The sequence below is a fragment of the Apus apus genome, chromosome 1 (genome assembly GCF_020740795.1).
Source record: "Apus apus isolate bApuApu2 chromosome 1, bApuApu2.pri.cur, whole genome shotgun sequence".
Classification (NCBI taxonomy): Eukaryota; Metazoa; Chordata; class Aves; order Apodiformes; family Apodidae; genus Apus; species Apus apus.
In genome coordinates this window covers 105,199,031-105,219,476 of record NC_067282.1, presented here as the reverse complement: position 1 = coordinate 105,219,476, position 20,446 = coordinate 105,199,031, and the positions used below count along the sequence as shown (strand labels likewise).

General features: G+C 34.6%; 1 protein-coding gene across 5 annotated transcripts in view; it reads right to left on the bottom strand.

The window, feature by feature from the left end:
• DMD (dystrophin) overlaps positions 1-20,446 on the bottom strand; it is a 1,087,789-nt gene that overhangs the window by 744,564 nt on the left and 322,779 nt on the right. For all 5 annotated transcript variants that reach the window (XM_051641663.1, XM_051641654.1, XM_051641680.1 and 2 more), the window contains 2 exons: positions 714-902; positions 196-377 (listed from right to left, as the gene is read on the bottom strand). In XM_051641663.1, the coding sequence (XP_051497623.1) occupies positions 196-377; positions 714-902 (371 nt within the window). The remainder of the gene's footprint in view (positions 1-195; positions 378-713; positions 903-20,446) is intronic.

Genomic DNA, 20,446 nt, shown 5'->3' with positions numbered 1-20,446 from the left:
GTCCAAGTTGTTGATAGCCAATGATTGGTGCAGCTTCCAGTCTGAAAACAACATACAACCTTAAAAGTCACTACACATCAAATTTGAGGTTAAACAAAAAGATGACAGTGAAGTAAAAGAAAATCTTGTTCGTCAAATTCATAGTTGTTTCAGGTCCAACTCCATATACAGCATTTTACCTGACATATTACTTACTTGCTTTGCTTTTCCATACTTGCTACCCTGAGACTTTCCCATCGAGAATTAAGTAGATTCATTTGCTCTTGGATTTCATTCTCTTCATCATCTGAAAGTTTCCCTATCGATAGAAGTTGACTTCCAACTTGCAAAACATTGCCAACACGTCCTTGATGAGCTGTTAATTCCATCATAAAACCCTAACAATAAAAATAATATCCAGTTTAAGTTTTATTATTTGGAATGAAATAAGCACATTTTAAAGAAATGTCTTCAATTCTACCACTTTCCAAACTTGATTTTCAACTCTGTTTTTTACTTTTTCAATGACTCATCAAATCTTGTAACACAATACAGAAATAAACATTCACTTTTTGCATATGGCACAGTCTGTAGTACTACCTTTAAATTCTCCAAATCAAAATTAAAAACAAGGAAGAGGAGTAAAACTAGAAATACGTTTGTTTGGTGTTTTTTACCTTATTGTGAGACATAAACAGTTAAATGCTTACTGAAAGATTAATATAGACATATACCTCATGGGTGTGAAATTGTTCTTTAACAACTTCTACATCGTTAGATATATCTCCTTGTGCTTGTAATGCATCTTCAGCAGACAGAAGCCATGTGAGCACTTCTTCTAAAGCAGTTTGGTAGTTTTCAAGATCCATTTCAGACCCCATCCGCACAGTGCTAAATGTCTTTTCTTTGACAGTTTCTAAAAACTGATCAAAACAAAACTGTTAAAAGTATTGCAAATACCATTTTCTCAGACTGTTCTACAAAGGAGTAAATAGAGCATAGTTGTCTTGTATAGAACCACAGCTTTTTATAAAATGAAAAAGTATTAGATGGCTGAAGTATGGAAGTACTTATTAATATAGAATCAGTTAATTGACCAAGATCAGATAAGAATGAGGGAAATAAAAAAAGTCTCAAAGTAAATTTGATATTTTACACTAGAATTCAAAATTAATAGCAGCTATTCTGAATAGTGACAATATTTCAATATTTAAATTACACATGTAATATGCTCTTACAATTGCTTTTCAATAAAAAGTTTGATTTTTCTTTTTTTTTTTTTTTGTTTCTAGTTTATTGTTTCTTATTTAAGTATTTTCTCCTGTGAATGAGAGAGAAATTTATTTCCCACAGCTGCTAGTAAAGTTATATAATAAAATAAAAAGAAGCAGTAAGTTGCATGCTAACATTGCAGAGAATCTATGGAACACGAATAAGAAAAACAGCCATTTACACTGAATGCAATATTAGGCTTGAGCAAACCAGAGACACCCATTTTGTTAAAAACATTCTTCCAAGTTGTAAAAGCTCAAAAATCTCATGCCAAATCATAACTTTTAAAAAAACAAACAGAAAAGCATTACTGTCAATTTCTCTTTCCCACAAAGGCCACCTCTATATACTTGAGAAGCTAGGTGACTCTTACAAACACGTAATTCACACTTATGGTATATTGCTTATAGTCAAAAGAAATCAGTAACAAGTATTTATGAAATAGTATAATAGAAGAATACTAGGACAAAACAGAAATATGTTTGTTGCAAAAGGTGTCATAGAAAAAAAAATAAATTCAAGTTGTGAAGTAGTTTGTTTGCTTTGCTAGCAAGTTTGTACCAAAAAAACCTGCTGACATTAAAATTTGCTTAAGCTTTTATTAAAAAATGATACTGACACATAATATTTTAACATTTAGCAGAAGTTATCTCTGCTGACATATTTCTGCCAATAAAACTCTCAAAGCAGCATCTAAAACTTTTCCCTATAGTTTAGGACAGAAAGTCAGAGTTTATCACTAGAAAGCAGGAAGTGTAATGAAACTATCATGATCCCTTGAAATGAAATCTTCAGTTTTCCTCTTCCCAATGAAACAATTCTAAAATGCATATATCTAATAATCACATACCATTTATGTGGATCCCTCCACCATACATGCATTAGGCTAATTAAAACACCAGTCATAACTTCATTACCAGGTATGTGTGCAAAACAATGATCAGTAAATAAAACTGTATCAGAAAACCAGGCTCGGAAGTCTCTTGAACTCAGTAGTTGTTTTTTCTTTTAAAGAAAGTACTGTCTTACAGGAATATAAACCATGAAGCACAGAAAACATTCAACATCAATGCATAAAGTTTCATTTAGAATAAAAAACTATTCTTAATAAAGTGCTTAATGATTATGTGAAACAAAGTTGACTTGGTACAGTCAAAGCAAAACATTTAGAGAGTAATCTGCTGTATAAGATTGCATGCATGATGACATAAATGTTAAAGGGAACATTTACAGAGTAATCTGCTGTATAAGATTGCATGCATGATTACATAAATGTTAAAGGGAAAGATGACATGAAAAATTCAGATGTTTGATGAAGACTGCATCACATCTAGCTAGGAGTAAGTCAGCCAGTCAGCTCAGAGACTATTTTGAAAAATGGCCAGTCATTTTTGCATCTCCTGTTCAGGTAGATAACTGAAGATCCACAAAATGATAAGGCTGAGGACAGCAGCCATCCACATCTGCATATGCAGAATATGACTGCAGAAAAAAGAATCATGATTTGAAAAAAAAAAATATTGGCCCTGCTCTGAAATAGTGTGGCTTTTACACACTATATGTCACTTAAGCTCAGCGATGGACTTCTATAAAAAAGCAGCAGAAATCAAGAAAGAGAACCACTCAACAAATTTGAACTTAACTGTTGGAATACAGGGGTATCAGTTAAAAAATGCAATGTCATTCAGGAATAATATTCCCTGCCAGTAGAAAAAGGCTCTGAGCATTTGGCTCTATGTCTCAGAAGAGACATTGAGGAAACAGTTACATAAAGGGCTATGAAGGAGCACATACACACAGTATCAATAGTAAAAACAAACAAACAAACAAACTAAAATTGTGTTAATGTCCTTCAGTGCACAGAATCATCAGCATTCAATAAACATCTATTTAATATTGCATTTTACTGCTAACGCTCAGCATGCAAAACTAAATCCTTGGCTCATTGAACTATTTTTTTCAATACTCAGTAGGGGTTTTTGGTGGTTTCCCCCCAGCTCCAAAGGTTACAATTCCAATCTAATTATTTATTATATTCATCAATACAGCTCACATTCCAAAACTAAAATGCATTAAACTCAACAAAGAGTGACAATACTGTCTTCTTCCATTCACAGAAGATCAATGAAACTTATATTACTGCTGAATTTCAGCATAGAAGTCACATTAAAATAAAGATATCAATTGGTTTAGGGCACATGTAAGCAACAAACCCATAGACCTTTTAAAATGCATATATTTTCATGCCAGAGTACTGTTTTCCATTTAAGTCTCCTACCTCAGACCAAAACCCAGATTACTATACACACTGTCACAGAGGTACAATGGGGAGCAAAAAAGTCTTACAGAATAAAGACCATAAAATACAACAACCCATAACAACAAAATCCTAACCTGCTTTTTTTGCAGAATCGTAGCCATATAAATCTTAACTTTTAACTGTATTTTACATTGCATGTAGGTTTATTTTCTCTGAGTTTTAACTAGTAAAGACAACTAATTAAGAAGTGCATTTAGTAAATTTAATCCAAGTCATAACCTCAAATATATCACAGCCATAATCTATACTGTTTTCTAACGTAAGAAAATGAAGATAATTTCTCATCTTATTTTAATCACTACAGCCAGCCACCAATCCTGATATTATTTTGAACTACTCAGCCATGATAGCTCTCATCAGGATCTTTTCTGAAGACTAAGTCTTCACAATAAGCATATTTAACTTCAAAACCCTTTTTATATATTCACACAGTAGAATATCATAATGTCTTCAAAAGCATCAATAAGAGCAATTAACAATAAAGAGATACATCTGCAGTATGACTTATTTTTGTGAAATAAAGACTCTGAGAAAAGAGCCAATTAGCAGACATACTAATTAGTTTCTGTGAAGTTGAGGTTGAGGTCCTGGAGATTTATGAGTATTCAATGTTATGTGCTAATATACTTGGGAGGCATTATTACAAAAGGTGGGTTTGCAGTTACCTAAAACAAATAGTCAAGTTTGCTTGAATAGGCTGAATACTCCATTCATGCCTCCTATATAGTTAATCCATATTAAATTTGAACTTTTCCTAAATATATTTTAGCTTCTATTAAAGCAGCTCTCCTTCAACAGAAGCTACTTCAAAGAATATATTTTCAATTAAAATGAAAAATTAACAAAAAAGCTAAAAAGCTGCTTCAGAAGAGGTTAAATTGATTTAATGTTGAGTTTGTGTTGGGTTTGTTGGTTTTGTGGGTTTTTTTTCAAATTCTGTAGTGTGACTACCTTTCCTGTAGCTACATGCTCTGAAGCTGGAAACAGGATTAAATCATACGCCATCATCTCACAAGTGTTGTTTGTTTTTTTTTTTCCTCTTCTTAATGCACCTCAGGTTTAAAAACTGGGTAATAATATAGAAAATATTTAAAATATTTTCAATAGATAATAATAACAGGAACTACCAAAACATATTTCTGGACATACTGAAAACTACATAGAAAACTTTGCTAAATGTTTAGAAAGACAAGCAACTGGATGGAAGAACAGGATAAAAATCCACTGAGGACTGTAAAGACAGCATTTTCAGCTCAGGAAATTTCTGAGCCACAAACCAGTGGAAGATTCATGACAATGCACAGCTGTTTCAATACTTTTAATCAGTCATACTTCTGCTCTCCCTATGCATCCATTACTGGTCACTGCTGTGAACAGAATAAAATGCTGGATGAAAAACCTTTTGATCTGATTAAACTATTCTGTTGGCACACAGATCTACTACAGAGGCTCTAAAATTTCTCTGGTGTACAAAAGCAGAAATTAGTGTATTTTCATGCTTCATTGCTTGATGTTTACTTGGCCATTTATGAGAAAACCTGCAAAATTCCAAGTTATGAGAAGAACTAATGATGTCTAGATTGTTATCAGCTATTCTCGCTTATTAACTGTTTTTCACTTTCACATTTCACAATTACACTGTCAATCTGGGTTTTTATTATTTTTTTTCACCCTTTCAGAACAAAGGAAAATGTGAAGAAGGGAATTAATAATATATAGCAATAACTGCATCTTTTTGTAACTGAAACAAAATATTGTCAGTGTCACTTCAGCTAGGAACTGTGGAGTAAAACACTGCACTGTGAATTCACATGCAAAACTTAATGTTTTAGGGTAACAGGAGCACCTTAGGAAGCCTTCAAATATTCGGTTTTGTAGATCATTTTTTTGCAGTTATATATATTTGGACACACTATTTGTGAAATTTTTTTCATTAAAAATAATTCTGGGAAATATTAACCCTTGATTGCTATTTCAGAGACAACAATTCTAGCTTATACAAATATATCTAACATATATAACAAATTAATGGAATTTGATTATTTATTCTCCTGCAGTTATTTTTAGATAATGAAACAAATATATCCTAAAATAGACACATGAAAATATATTCTTTAGGCCATTATAATCTCACAGAATCACCAAGGCTGGAAAAGACCTTTAAGATCATCAAGTCCAGCCTATGACCTGACACCACCACATCAGCTAGACCATGGCACTAAGTGCCACATCCAGCCTTTCCTTGAACACATCCAGAGATAGCAACTCCATCACTTCCCTGTGAAGACCATTCCAATGTCTAATCACCCTCTCCATGAGGAAGTACTTCCTAATATCCAACCTAAACCTCCCCTGGAGCAGCTTGAGGCCATACCTTCTTGTCTTGTTGCTAGTTGCCTGGAAAAAGAGCCCAGCCCCCACCTGACTACACCTTCCCTTCAGGTAGCTGAAGAGAGTGGTAAGGTCCCCCCTGAGTGTCCTCTTCTCCAGGCTAAAAAACCCCAGCTCCTTCAGCCTATCCTCATAAGACTTTTATTCTAGTCCTTTCACTAGCCTTTTTGCTCTCCTCTGGACCTGATTCAGCACCTCAATATCCTTCTTGAAGTGAGGGGCCCAGAACTGCACACAGTACTCGAGGTGAGGCCTCAGCAATGCTGTGTACAGCAGAAGAATTACATCCCTGCTCTTGCTGGCCACGCTATTCCTGATACAAGCCAGGATGCCATCCAGGCCACCTGAACACACTGCTGGCTGTTCAACTGGCTGTCAACCCAGGTCCCTCTCTGCCAGGCTGTTCTCCAGCCACTCTTCCCCCAGCCTGTAGCACTGCCTGGGGTTACTGTGGCCAAAGTGCAGGACCCTGCACTTGGTCTCATTGAATTTCATGCCATTGGCCTCAGCCCATCAATCCAGCCTGTCAAGGTCTTCCTGCAGCTTCTTCCTACCCTCCAGCAGATTGACACTCCCCCCCAACTTGGTGTCATCTGTGAAATTACTGAGGGTGGACTCAGTCCCCACATCCAGGTCATCAATAAAGACCTTGAATAGGACTGGGCCCAGTACTGATCCCTGGGGGACACTGCTGGTCACCGGATGCCAGCCTCTCTGGGCCCAGTCATCCAACCAGTTTTTGACCCAACAAAGGGGGCACCTGTCAAAGCTGTGGATTGCTAGCTTCTCCAGAAGGATGCTGCAGGACACTGTGTCAAAGGTCTTGCTGAAGTCACTGTAGACCATATCCATAGCCTTCCCCTCATCCACTAGGCTGGTCACCCAGTCATAGAAGGAAATGAAGTCAGGCAGGACCTTCCTTTCCTAAATCCGTGTTGGCTGGACCTGATCCCCTGGCTGTCTTCTACATGCTGCTTTATGGCACTCAAGATGATCTGTTCCATCATCTTGCCAAGCAGCGAGGTCAGGCTGACAGGCCTATAGTTCCCTGGCTCCTCCTTCCAGCTCTTCTTGTGGATGGGCATCACACTGGCCAACCTCCAGTCATCTGGGACCTCCCCCATCAGCCAGGACTGGTGATAAATGATTGAGAGCAGCTTACCCAGTTCTTCTGCCAGCTCCCTCAGCACCCTAGGATGAATCCCATCTGGTCCCATGGACTTGTTGGGATCTAAGTGGCACAGCAGGTCCCTAACTACTTCCTCCTGGACTGCAGAAGGGGGATTCTGCTCCCCATCCCTGTCTACCAACTCAGGAGCCCAGTTGTCCTGAGGGTAGCTATTCTTTTAGTTAAAGACTGAGGCAAAGAAGGTATTAACTGCCTCAGCCTTTTCCTTGTCCTCTCAAACATTTACATTTGCATTTCATATTAAATTATTCCTCAGCTACCTGGCTAGAATATCAAACCTGTTTATTAAGCAAAATATAACTACAGTGAGGTAATTTGTGGTGATGTCACCTGCATTTACCTTCAGGTTAAGGAGGAATTTGCTCAATTGAAATGACTACTCAGATACAATTACTAATGAGGTGGGCATGAAAACATACGCAAGAACAATGAGTTACAGGATTTAAAATTTTCGCTATAGAAACAATGTACATCTGATATTTAATTTGTGTAGCTACTAAAATCTTTAACAGACACTAGGAATTCAAACATTGTCAGTTTAAAACATACATTATAAATTTACTCTTTTGTAGCTAAATTCTTCTCTGTATCTCCTCTTTCTTCCTCAACACTTCCTTTTAATCTTCCATTTTCCCCTTTCCAGTTATGATCTATCAATAAGGAATTTAATAGTTCTCGAATTGCAGATCTGTTGAGATTTGGGTTGTTTTTTCTTTATTTACATGCTCCTAGAACTAAATTAACTATTTAGTTCTTTAAAAGAACATAAGAACCTTGAAACAGAATCAATGCATATTTTATTAGATAATTTTGCCTGACACCTCTTATGTAGCAGAAAAGAATTACAAGTGCTTTACAGGTGAAATTTTGCCAAGCAATATTAAACTTTCCCATATTATTTAGAAATGTATTAATATTTAATAAAATGTCATAACATGACTATAAACTGTAGATGTGAAATTCCATATTCATTTTAGTAGCTTTGTGCACATTCACAGAATGGAAACAAAGCCAGAAATAAGGCTTTGAAAAAGAGAAAAGAGAAGTTTAAATTGGGAAAATTAAGAGGCTGAACATGCTAAAACAGTTTAAAAGCCATCACTGTAGCAGAGAATTAATTTGAGACTGAATTTAAAAGAGCCAGGAGAGTCAGGGAAAGACTACAAGTAGCAAAACGTGGCATGGCATAACAGAAAAAGCATTTACTTGGTGATGCAGAGGAGATACAAGAACATTGTGATTAAGAATGTGAGTAGGAATAAATGAGGTCAGGCAAATAATGAAGCTAATTTTTAAGATCACAGATACTGGAAAGAAACTGAAAGTGTTCTGAAAAGGAATAGATAATTATAAGTAGATTAGAGAATGTTTTTAAAAAGGCAATCACATTGAGAAGTGCATAATGACAAAGAGGCTGGAGTAGTGTACAATATATATTGTGCAGTGGAAATTTCTTCTTCACAATATTTGGAAATGCAATTCAGGTGGAAAATCCAGGCACCTACGTAGTCACTTATTGTTATCGCATCTCAAAATCTTTTAGAATGCACACAATGTTGCAGAAACTCTATTTCTTGATCCTACTGTCAAATTAAAACTCAACAAGCTACTCTTAGTAAAATTAATACTGAGTACAGGAATAATGCATTTCACCTAATAGGATCTAAAAGTAGGACACATTTCCATGAACTTATTTTATATGCATATAATTAATATCTAGCTCTTTTTTTATTAAATGCCAGTAGTGAAAAATATATAAAATTGAAAAATTAATATTTTATGTTTAAAAAAACCCAAACAAACCTGTTTAAAATTTCTTTTTTTTTTTTTTAATTGGATTGAATATTCTTAGCTTTGAAAATTCTTCAAATATTTCAATTAGCAGCATCATTCTGTCCAGCTAATCAAATCCCTAGTCCCATGTGAAATTGCACAACACTCACGCATTACATTAGTTCACTCTTAAAAGTTAATTGCATTAGGTCACCAACAACATACCACTGGAGTCAAAGGACAGAAAAGAAGAGAAAAAATAAATACAACAAAAAAATAAAGCCTGCAAACACTTCAAAGCGTAGTCCTTATACTTAGGAGTCTTTTTAACTCTAGTGCATTTCTGTTCTGGAATGGCAAAAAAGTATTTTAATAATTCAGTTCTCTTGGACTACTTGAGATATATAGTCTAGGACACGTTAACAACCAGAGCATTTTTTTTAAAAAAGTGTATAACCAGAAATTGTTTGCACCCACAAAGTATCCAGATTAACTGTGAAAAAAAGCTAGGTACTTACAGCTTTCTCAGGATAAGCCTTCATGAATCAACAGTGGAGTTGCATAATGAAAACAATAGCAAATGAAAACTTAAAGGAACTGTTCAAGAAGCAGACAAGGTTAGGCATTTTTGATACTTGCAGGAAAAAATTAAAATCATCACCTGATTAAGTACAGGATGGCTACTAAAAATATAACAATTGCTTTTGGAGTGTGTTAATGAGTTATTACTACCCAAAAGAGAAAGGCAGCAACTCAGATGCCCACAGCACAGAAACATCCATGGAAAGAAATAGGAAGTTCTTTCCTGAGTTCTAGCAATGTACTGTCAATCTAGACCTATCTTTCTGGTTCCTAATCTACAGTAGTGGAATTCTGCTAACGTTATTGAATGATCATCGTAGAGAAAAGTTATATTGAAGACAAAAAAACAAACAAACAAAACCCCAAAAATCTAACATGTTTTAAATTACCCAGATTTTACACTAAGAGACTCAACACAGTCTGTAATGTAGATATCTATAAACAAGTTTTTTTCTTTACATGATGTAAATAAAAGTCAAAATCAGTAATGAAAACATTAATCTCTCCTTAGACATATAACAACATGACAACAAAGTTCACTTGTTAACTGTAGGGACTGTTAAGTGTATGAAACAAATAGCCAACAGGCTATACTGAATAATAATATCTCAGCACAAACTACATAGAAGCATAGTATGCACCCAGGAAATATGCCACTTCTGCTATTAGTCCCATAACATACAGTTAATTTATTTTTCCCTCTCATCCTCTCCTTGTCTCAACTGGTAGTCCTTGACTTTCATCTGAAGCTGCTGTCCTCTGCATATGATGCCCCTGACACACCAGTGTCATCATGACGGTTGGGGTTGTTTTGTTTGGTTGGTTTTTGTTGTTGCTTTTTCTTGTTTCTTTGTTTTTTAAAGGAAGGAATATCTTTACAGCTTCTTGCCTCCTCACTCTCTCTGTTCCTTCTCACTTTTCTGTTTTAGGTTTTTTGTTTCTGGCAGACAGAAGAATTATTTCTGGAATTCCTCTGTTAATAATCCAAAACCAAAGGATCAGAATACAAAATGAAGACAAATCAATATTAGATTTGCTTTATTTGTACAGATAGATAAAACTGAAATTGAGATGTGCTCTCCACTGAACAAAGCACAAGAAAAATATTTCAAACTAAGAAATTGAAAACTTTCTCTCAAAAAGAAATCAAGGAAAACTAATTATATACACTTCTGGACTGAAGGAATAACAACCCTAATACATACCAAATGGCAACCTAGAAGCTGACACAATCAATTTACTGGATCAACCCACATTACATAGGCCAATTGCTATTTTGTTCAAATGAAGATGAAAACATTTTTGGTAGAAGCTGCATATATTGTTATGTTACCTAGGATACTAAATATGAAAGAAAGAAAGAAATGTGAAAGATCATAACAGAAATAAAGGTAGAAAAACCAGAAGCCTAGAAGATGGTCTATCTAAAATATCAGACAAGAAACTTGCAGATTGTATTTTTATCTGTCCACGTTTTGTGGTTTAGACTTCCTTTAAATACATGTGACAATTCCATTTACATGAATGAGAGCAATGCTTTAAAGTTAAAACATCCTCTTGAATAATGACACAAAGTATGACCTTTATTCCTATGCCTTGTTCATGCGTGGGAGATAGACAAACTTTATTTGAATATATTTTCCTAATGACTTGCAAAACATTTTGCAGAACTCATTCTATAAGAGAGTGCTACTCTTCTATATTAATAACTTTGATCTTTTGACACCATAAGCAAAATTCTATTTTCTACTCTTTACTCTACTACTTGCTTTTTAAGTTTGATGCCTCACTTCATCATCCACAGTTTATTTAAACCACCACTTCCACTCTAATTACATAACTATTGGGCAACTAAAATTTCCTTTTGCATTTTTAAGAATGTTTTGCTCCACCAAATTATATGCATTATTTCTTTGCTACAGCTAAGTTATAATAAAACAAAGGCTTTCCATAGAAAGAATGTGAATGAAGTCAGAACACCATACTATTCCATACAATTTTTGTATTTTTCAAGTTCTCATTTTTGCTGGTAGTTTGAGTTCTTTTGTGCTTTCAGGACTGGAACTTCTGAAGGTTTGAACAGCTAAAAAAGTTACTGTTCCCACCTTCCTCAAATGTATTGTTCTTTTAAAAGGTATTAGCTCTTCCTTCTTCTCCTGTTAAGTAACTGATCACTTCAGGCTAACAGACCCATAATAATAAAATTATATTGCTTAGAGTACTTTTAAATCTCAGGAAGCTATAAAGCAAAATTTCTTAATGTGATTGTATATACAGAGTCAAATAGCCTTTGCTCTTTGGAATTAACATGGAAAATTCTATTAATATCTTCTTTTGTAGCTTAAGAAAATTCAACCATGTGATAGTGTAACATGGGAAAGGAATTTAGTTAAAGTATACAAAAGTAGTGCAATTAACACACTCCAGAAGTACTTCTAACTAGAAAATGCAATCCTTATTTATTTTATCATATTCACATACAAACACTTCAGGTAATAATCTGAAAGCTATAATATGCTAAAATAAATGTCTCCTTTGACTTTCTGCACCATATCACATAGACAAACCTGAAATGAAGCTACTGGGGTCAAGGAAGCTTCTCTCAGTGATGAAGGCCAGCGAGGCCATTGAGAAAGAGGAGGCTCTGGAGCATGTTTTCTCTCCAGTCCTGAGCATGTTAATAAAATGTGCTGCTGCTGAACATCAGGATTGCGGCATTTCTTGGTTTTTGTTTGATTTTTGTTTGTTTTATATTTTTCTGGTGTTATTGATAAATCCCAGCTGGAGACATGAAAATATGATTAGACTAACATACGAAGTAGATAATCTCATTTTTGCTGTTTTTTTATTAATGTTAAGTCTAGATAAATTAATTATTAAGAAAAAAAAGTTAATAAACTAAGTTTTAAAATAAAGTAATGCTATCTAAAGTTATGAAACAAAATTTTGTCACACTACTGAGAAGTTAACCTGATATAAAGAGATTAGTAACAATGTAATAATGATGCTGTTTAGAATGATGTTATAATTTTATCTCTGGAAAAATATTTTAAATTGTATTTTTATGGTAAAATCTCCTGTGGATTTGAGAGTTTTTCCACAAAATACAAGTTCTGTCTTTGTTTGCATTTCAAAGGTTTAATTAGGTGTAATAAAGGATGAATATGTGAACACATTTTTAAAATCAGATTAATTAAAAAGGTGAACACTCAAATAAATGCAGTAGTTCTATAAAGCAAGTTGAAATCCATGCTCAGCACATCTCTCAAAATCACTGAATCCATAGGCTAAGTATTAAAATGTTTGACAGTCTTCCTGTTATTTATTTGTATTTAAATAGAATCCAGCATTCCCACAAAAGACTGATGCAGTCTCCTCTTTGACAAAATTATACTTAGAAAAAACAGAGAAAGTAAGAAAGAATGAACTACTGTGACTTTTTTTTCCTAATCAGCCTTAAAATTTTGAAATGCCAGTGCCCAGAAGCCAAAGCTATGAAATGAACAAGCATCTTCCATCTAAGTCAAGTCAACAGCTCCTGTGACCATGTCTAATGAAAAGGAACAAGCAAATCACAATGATTAAGGTTCCTGTGCAGAAAGCTTTGGTTTAGATACTGCCGTGAGCTTCCTCCATCAGAAAGAGACAGACAATATCATGCCACCAACTTACTGCATGAATACTTAAAAACAACAGATAAAAAGTGAATTGCTTTCTTTCTCAGTCTCAGACGAAAGTCTCTCTTCATATTTGCACAAGGTGAGAGACCTTTTTCAAGGGTTTGAAATGGGGATGCATAACGAGCATCCGTACAACTCCGGATGTCAAGTTCCTTCAATTTTAGCCATTAGATAGGAAAAATTGAACACTAGTCTATGTAGCAGTAAGGATTTTCATTAGTATTGTGTCCTACATTTCACCTAGGCATTCTCTTGCACCAGAGCCATGGTGGATATAACCAATCCTGCACACTGCCTAAACTCCAAAGGGATTCAAATCTTTTACTTAACATATAAAGGATTAAAAAATTCTACAATTAAGTGTTTACACATTTGCTGTAGCTACCTACATTTTTTACACATACACTTAATAACGCTACATTCAAGAGACTCAGTGGCACAGAATAGCTTAAATGTTAAACTTTAAAATGTTTTAAAATGTTATGTATCATTTGTATGGTATTGTATTCCTTGAAAATTTATTTTAAAGCCAGAGAAAATTTGTTTATTTTCAAAACAAGTGAGTAAAAAATACTTAAAATTTCAAGACTCTTTCAGTGAAAATGCTTGGATTTAGCAGTGGCTGCTTTCAATCACATTCATGAAGTTGCTGGTTTGACAACAGCAATACATGCAATTCTTTATTCAGAAATACATTCACTAGTAACGTAATCAGGAAATGAGGAGTATAACTTTTCCATGTTTCTAACAGTTAAAAAAAAAATTTTAAAAGCAATTCCAATTACATTCACGTATTACAAAAATGCTTTTTTTTCTTTGATATTGCCAGCCACATATAGATAATCTAATAATCACATGAGTTTACCTATTTATTCAGATTTATTCCATTAAATCTGAATATACAGCACATAAAGATCCATTTTATCTAGGATTTTTTACTTTGGGAATAACACATTGTCCTTTTTTATTAGTCAGCAAGGAACATTCTAGTAGTTCCCATGGGACACTCCACATGGCATTTCTGGTGCTATTAGGTTTAAACAAGCTTTACAGCTATTTTAAGTAAGAAATCATAACTGAAAAAGTCTTACATAACAAAAAAAAAACTTCATATTTTTTTTAAAGTAAAATTAAAAGGGAAAGTAAAAAGAGATGGAAAAGTCAGTTAATTCCTTTTTAGGTCAAACACCAAAGAAGTGTCACTATTGTTGGAGATGAAACAGGTTAAAACTTGTGGATGTGAAAGGGCATGTGAACACGTGCATGTACACACAGAAGATAACTGTGCATGGGTGTGTGGAGCATGAGCTACTCAGTGTCTGAAACTGCACCTCAAAGCTCAAAGGTAGATTCTTGCTTCTTTCTAGCTGCAGCCAGGAGGGGCTGGCCATGATTTTTTTATAACAGTGTTCTGAATCCTCCCATTAATGAAGAGGTATCAATTAAGAGGCTGAACATTAGTTGTGCTTCTGTACATACACTTCTTAGCCTGAGAAAACGAGGCTTAGGCTTATGGAAAGGAGGACTGCTGATGAAAAAAAAAAGCATCCTGAAAAGAAAATTTGGTGTCAGGGAAGAGAACAGGGTTTAGAAATAAGGAAGATGCTGACTAGAAGACAGATCCTGTAAATGAGAGAAAATTCTGTAGATCACAGATTCAGAGAATCATAGAAGGATCAAGTCCAACATCTGCTTCTTCACAGGACCACCTAGGATTGAATTGTATGACTAAGAGTTGTCCAGAGTTTTCTTGGTCTCTGACAGGCTTGGTGACATGATAATTTTCCAAGGAAGCCTGTTCCAGTGACCAACCACCCTTACAATCAAAAACCTTTTCCTGATATCCAATCTGAACTTCACATGATGCAGCTTTATGGAATTTCCTCATGTCCTGTCACTGGTCACCAGAGAGATATGTGGAGTAGCAAGGGATGTCTGGGGATCTTGGCTGGTGCTGCTCAACAACTGTAACTGCAAGCAGCAGTGCAGCATAAATTGACACAACTTTCTGCCCTGCCCTCCTGGATCAGCAGCAACTTCCTTGGTGAGGAGAGAAAGTGAGAACTTGTGAGCTTAGCTCCTGAGGGGAATCAAATGAGTGAGATAAGTAGAGTAAAAGCTCCAATCTCACTGGGTTCCTAAATACCAGAATCCAGATCTGCTATGGTTTATTGCTTATTCTGACTCACCCATGAGAGTACTATCATTTTTGACAGCAAAAATACTTGAAAAGAGTCTACAATAGACATTCAAACCAAAGAAATCACAAACATTACTTGGAACTGCTGCTGGAGTCTATACACAAAGCACTGACAGGAAACTGAACTGTCATCTTGACAGCTCTTCAGGCTTGGAGAATAAACCAGCAACTTGACAGAATGCTATTGAAAATATAAAACATATAAACATGCTTGAAATAATTTGCTTATCATTTTGCAAACTGTTCCTTGAAGACGCGGTATTCATACATGAGAGCTCATTAAGAAATCCAAAAGATTTAGCGTTGCTTTTCCATCTCTGCATCTCTTTGTTTTGATCTCTGGTGTTGGATTTTGGTATTTTACTACGGTTACTCTGAATCTTTGGATTCACAGGTTCTAGGAGCTCAGAGAAAGAGTGTCTAGCTTTCTGAATGGCGAAAGTTTCTATTTAAAAGAGAGCAGCTAGGGTAACAGCTGGGACTATGGTTATACTTGTTGCCCAAACTATATCCATCAAGAGCTTGTGATAAAATGTGCAGATCATTTGACAAGTATTCTCTGCAGTTTCCTGAATTCTTCTTTAAATTATCCCATGAATCAAACTGGTATTATCTGTGCTGAGTGTCTCACCTTAGAAATATTATCAAGAAGCTGAAACTAAAAATCTATGAGAGTTCTCTTCTGATTCCTCTCCATAGGGCACTTTACCACAAGGTAAACAGGACAGCATTTGGATCACAGCCTTTAAGAAAACGAAAGGTCTGTTCAAGTTCAAAGGAAAGCAATATGGCAATTCTGTGACACTGTGCCACACTAAATTCTGTGGCACAGATGAACCCCAGAGGATCCCAGAACGGACAACTCACAGCACTTTTAAAGAAGTTAATTTGTTGGCAGTAGACCAAGAGTATGGCAAATTAAGGGTCTATACAACCAGAAACATCAAGGGCAAGGCTTCCAGAAGGATTGTGTGCTGTAAGTAAACTCAGCTTGATTTTATAATAAGTTTCTAGTGACCTTCCAAGTTACTACAGCTATGAACTGATTGAGAAAGTCTAGTACAGTAACTATAGAATCCGTATCACAAAAGAGGGAACATGAGAAAAAAATGTGTTATAATACTTCTGTAAAACAGGAGTAATAACTGGAGGGTTAGGAATCTTTCATTAAATAATTACTAGGTTGAGGCCTGAGGAAAAGCTTCCAATTCTTAAGTCGGAAATCAAATAATTAAGTGCTATGGAATACTGCCCCCATTAGGCACTACTGCATCTCAAATAGTTTTAATTCAAATCTACTGAACCTTGTCAGCTTAAATGCTAAAAGTACTCCTGCACACAAATTTTGTATTTCATATCATATAACATAGATTGAATAAAATGTAACTCCTGACAAAAGCACATAAATCTACAATGAAGCCCGTTGTGTCAATATCATTTTGCATAATAGATAACTTAAGGCAGCCAGACTCACATTTGGCCTTTTTGACAGGCTTGCTGAAAGTTTATTTAGAATAGTACCAGTCTCAAAACATATATATATTTTCTACATCCAAAGTTTTTCAATGCTTACATTTTCAGCAGTCTTTCCAATATATTTTTTTAAAGTTTCTTTCCCAGATACTTCAATGACTTATTTATTTTGAAACCTTTTAAGACACTACGTTTTATGTCATTTGGAGTTCATGTAGTAGGTAGTACGATAAAATGAAGGCAATGAGATAGGACTTTTGCCTGGGATCAATACTAGCAACGGCTCTGATAAAACATTTTGGCAAAAAAAAAGAAAAGCAAACAAAACTATCGTTATCCTTGGTCAGGTGTTCAATGACATGGATATAACAGAAAAAGGTTTTCATAAACATAAAACACACATGAAAGGGTAATTTTAAACAAGAATTTTGAAATGTCTCAGAAAATTAACTTGAAAATCTCTTTTTTCTAAGTGAAGTTAGAGAGACTGGCTGAGTACAGAGACTGCATACAAGACAAAATTCAGAGCTGCAAAGTCAGGCAAGCCTTCTGTAATTGCTGAGCAGTAACTGCCATCTGAAACCTGTCAACATGAATATTTTCTCTTGTGCCTTTCTTAATACAGGGAATTCAAGGGTTTAGGTTTGAGATGTGCATCCCTATCTTACAATCTGCATGAGTTTATGAAGTCTTTATAAGTAAACAAGGTAAAGGCGGGAAGTCTCTCTTGAGAATTAGCAGAACTGCTATGCATGTTACCAAAAGCATTTTAAAATGCTTAACTGCCTCAACCAGAAGTACAGACAAAACAATAAAACACCAAGTGAACTGGTTATCAGAACAACTATTTTCTGTCAATCCAAGATATGTCACAGTTAAGCAAAGCAAGATTTGTCTGGCCCAAGGTTGTGCAACTAGCATACTAGGCCATACAAATATACTACTGAGTGACAGAGTAAGAATTCAAAACGGAAGGGTGAATTTAAAGGCCTACAGGTTGTGAATTATGAAGTATTATGAATTGTGAAGATAGGCAAAGTGAAGTGAAATGTGACATAGAAGAATATACAAATGTAGAAGAAAAAAAAGAAAGAATAGATTATTATTATATTATTATTCCCTCTTTCCAATACAGAGCTCAGAGAATCACAGTTCATTTATTTTTCCCAATTTCTCACAACTGATCTATGCAATAACTGTATGGCATACATGGTAAAATTTGCAGATATTCAAAATACTTTTAAAAAGGTCTTATTTAATTTATTTCTCTTCTGAGTTCCAGTTGGCTCATGCTTGGACTACAAAATCAATTGGACCATTCTTCAAAATGCAGAAATTTTACACTAGTACCCAATTAAAACTACAACATTTAAGATCAACTAAGCTAGAAGATTTTTTTTTCTTAACCTAGAAGATTTAAGATCTATTAAGCAGCTAGAACGTCTAGGGAGAAGCAGAATTTTTGTTGATACTTGCTACGTATCATCTTTGCTTATCCTGGAGAAAACATAGTCCTGTAAGGTGAAAGTTTGTAGAGATTTGAAAAGCAAAACTTACTCATACATTTCAATGGAGGACCAATGTACTTAGAGAAAACTTTGTTTCTTAAGATACCATTGAAACTGGCAGACCACAGTAAACTAAATCTACTGAAAATAGATGGAAATCAGTGACAGCCTTCTAAACCTTACAAAATCTGACAGGAGCAGGGAAAAAAAAAAAAAAAAGAAAAAAAAGGTTTACTTCACTTGATTTCTTTAATGCAATTTCCTAGACAAGCATATTTTACTGAAAATCCTACAGGTAGCTGCAATACCAATATTCCTATTACAGCTGGCAGAAAATTGGAAGGTTACTAAGCAATGGAAATGAAATAATATTTATTTTACTTAAAGTAAATGGGATTAGTAGTGCATAACAGCTTCAGATATGTAGAGGAAAAAATATCAGTCACTATTTTATCAGGACATTAAATTTGTTTTAATAGTTAGATAATGGCTGTTCTTCAAGAAATCCATGGCTACAAGCAGAAAAAAAACAAACCCAAAACAAAAAACAAATAAAACAAAAAATAAACAAAAAACCCCAAACAAAAAGCCCCACAAAATAACAACCAAAATGATTAACACGGATTCGGAATTGTATATATTGAATTGGCATATTAATTTGTACTATTTGCAATTCAAGTTTATCTTTATTATACTGAGACCGCTTCTGATGACTTTCACTTGGGATTTTTAAGGGAATGCTTTTCATTTGTTAATATTTTTTGTGGCTGTAACACAATAGGGTGCAACTCCAATTATGTCTTTAGATTTTGGCAAATTGGCAGAAATTTAATATTAAAATAATAGTTAATGTTTAAGTGTAATAAATGAAGCTTCAAATTCGGGTAGATGAGATCTGAGAAGTGGAACAGAACACAGGGAATGGAATAATAGAATCTTATTTTCTTACTACATTTTAATAACTGTGCTTTGTAGAATTGACTTCAATTATATAAACTTTTAGATTATGCTTGATGGCAGGGGTGTTGACAAAACCCACAATCGATCACAGTAACAGTAGCTCAAGAAAAAAACCCTGTATCATGACTCTTCATTCTTCTCAAATATCAGCGTACTTTCAAGTATAGAACAAACCAGTATCAGTACAGATCAAATAAACTATATCAATTTTTAAAACCTTGTTTAAAAGCTCTATTAATCATCACCGCAAGACATTTGATGTTAGTATGAAGCAACAGGGCTCATGCTTTTTGTCCACAGCATTACTTACATGGAGTATTTACAGAAAGTCATTATATACCTGTCACTTGAAGAGTTGATTTTAAAACATGATGCTGAATTACAGTGTAATTTTGCAATAATTTGTTATATGTTAGACAGAAAAGTCTCCACAATATAATTCATACTGTAGCACCAAATACATGCAGTTCTCTTTTCCCCAAAGTAATGAAAGTATGTTGCATTACACAATGTGACCTTTGGCTCTCAAAATTGTTAAGTCAGCAGAATCTGACTACTGAAATGCTTATTATAAGGATTGCTTGAAACAAATTCTGTTAAATTACTGTAGCTATTTAAAAGTCACAAAACCCTAACCTGAGTGCTCACATGGTTCCATTTGTGATAAAATGACCATCTGTTACGATCTAATAGTCTAGGTCATATAAATAATATTAAATTTTTTGTTTCCTTTCTCTTCTGTCCAACTACTGTAATCTCCAAAAAATATTATCTCTCACTATTTTCTTTAATAAGCATGCAATTTACAAAAAGCAACAGAAAATCAACAGCTCTTGTTTTTCTATAACCAAATCCGAGATAGAAATACAATAAGATGCCTAATACAGTTTATGTTTGCTTTGCTCTCCCAACACTCTTATAAGGCAATATATGTACTATTTTCACAAATGATACAACAAAGCATTCAGTTTATAATTCTGTAACAGCGATTTTTGTATGCTCTTCACCCCTATCAATCAGCATAACACCTTTTGCCAGCCATGCTGAAACGCACAGTAAAACTAACTACTTGACAGATGCTGTAAAAGACCTGGGAAAAGTAGGTCAGCAAGATCAGGT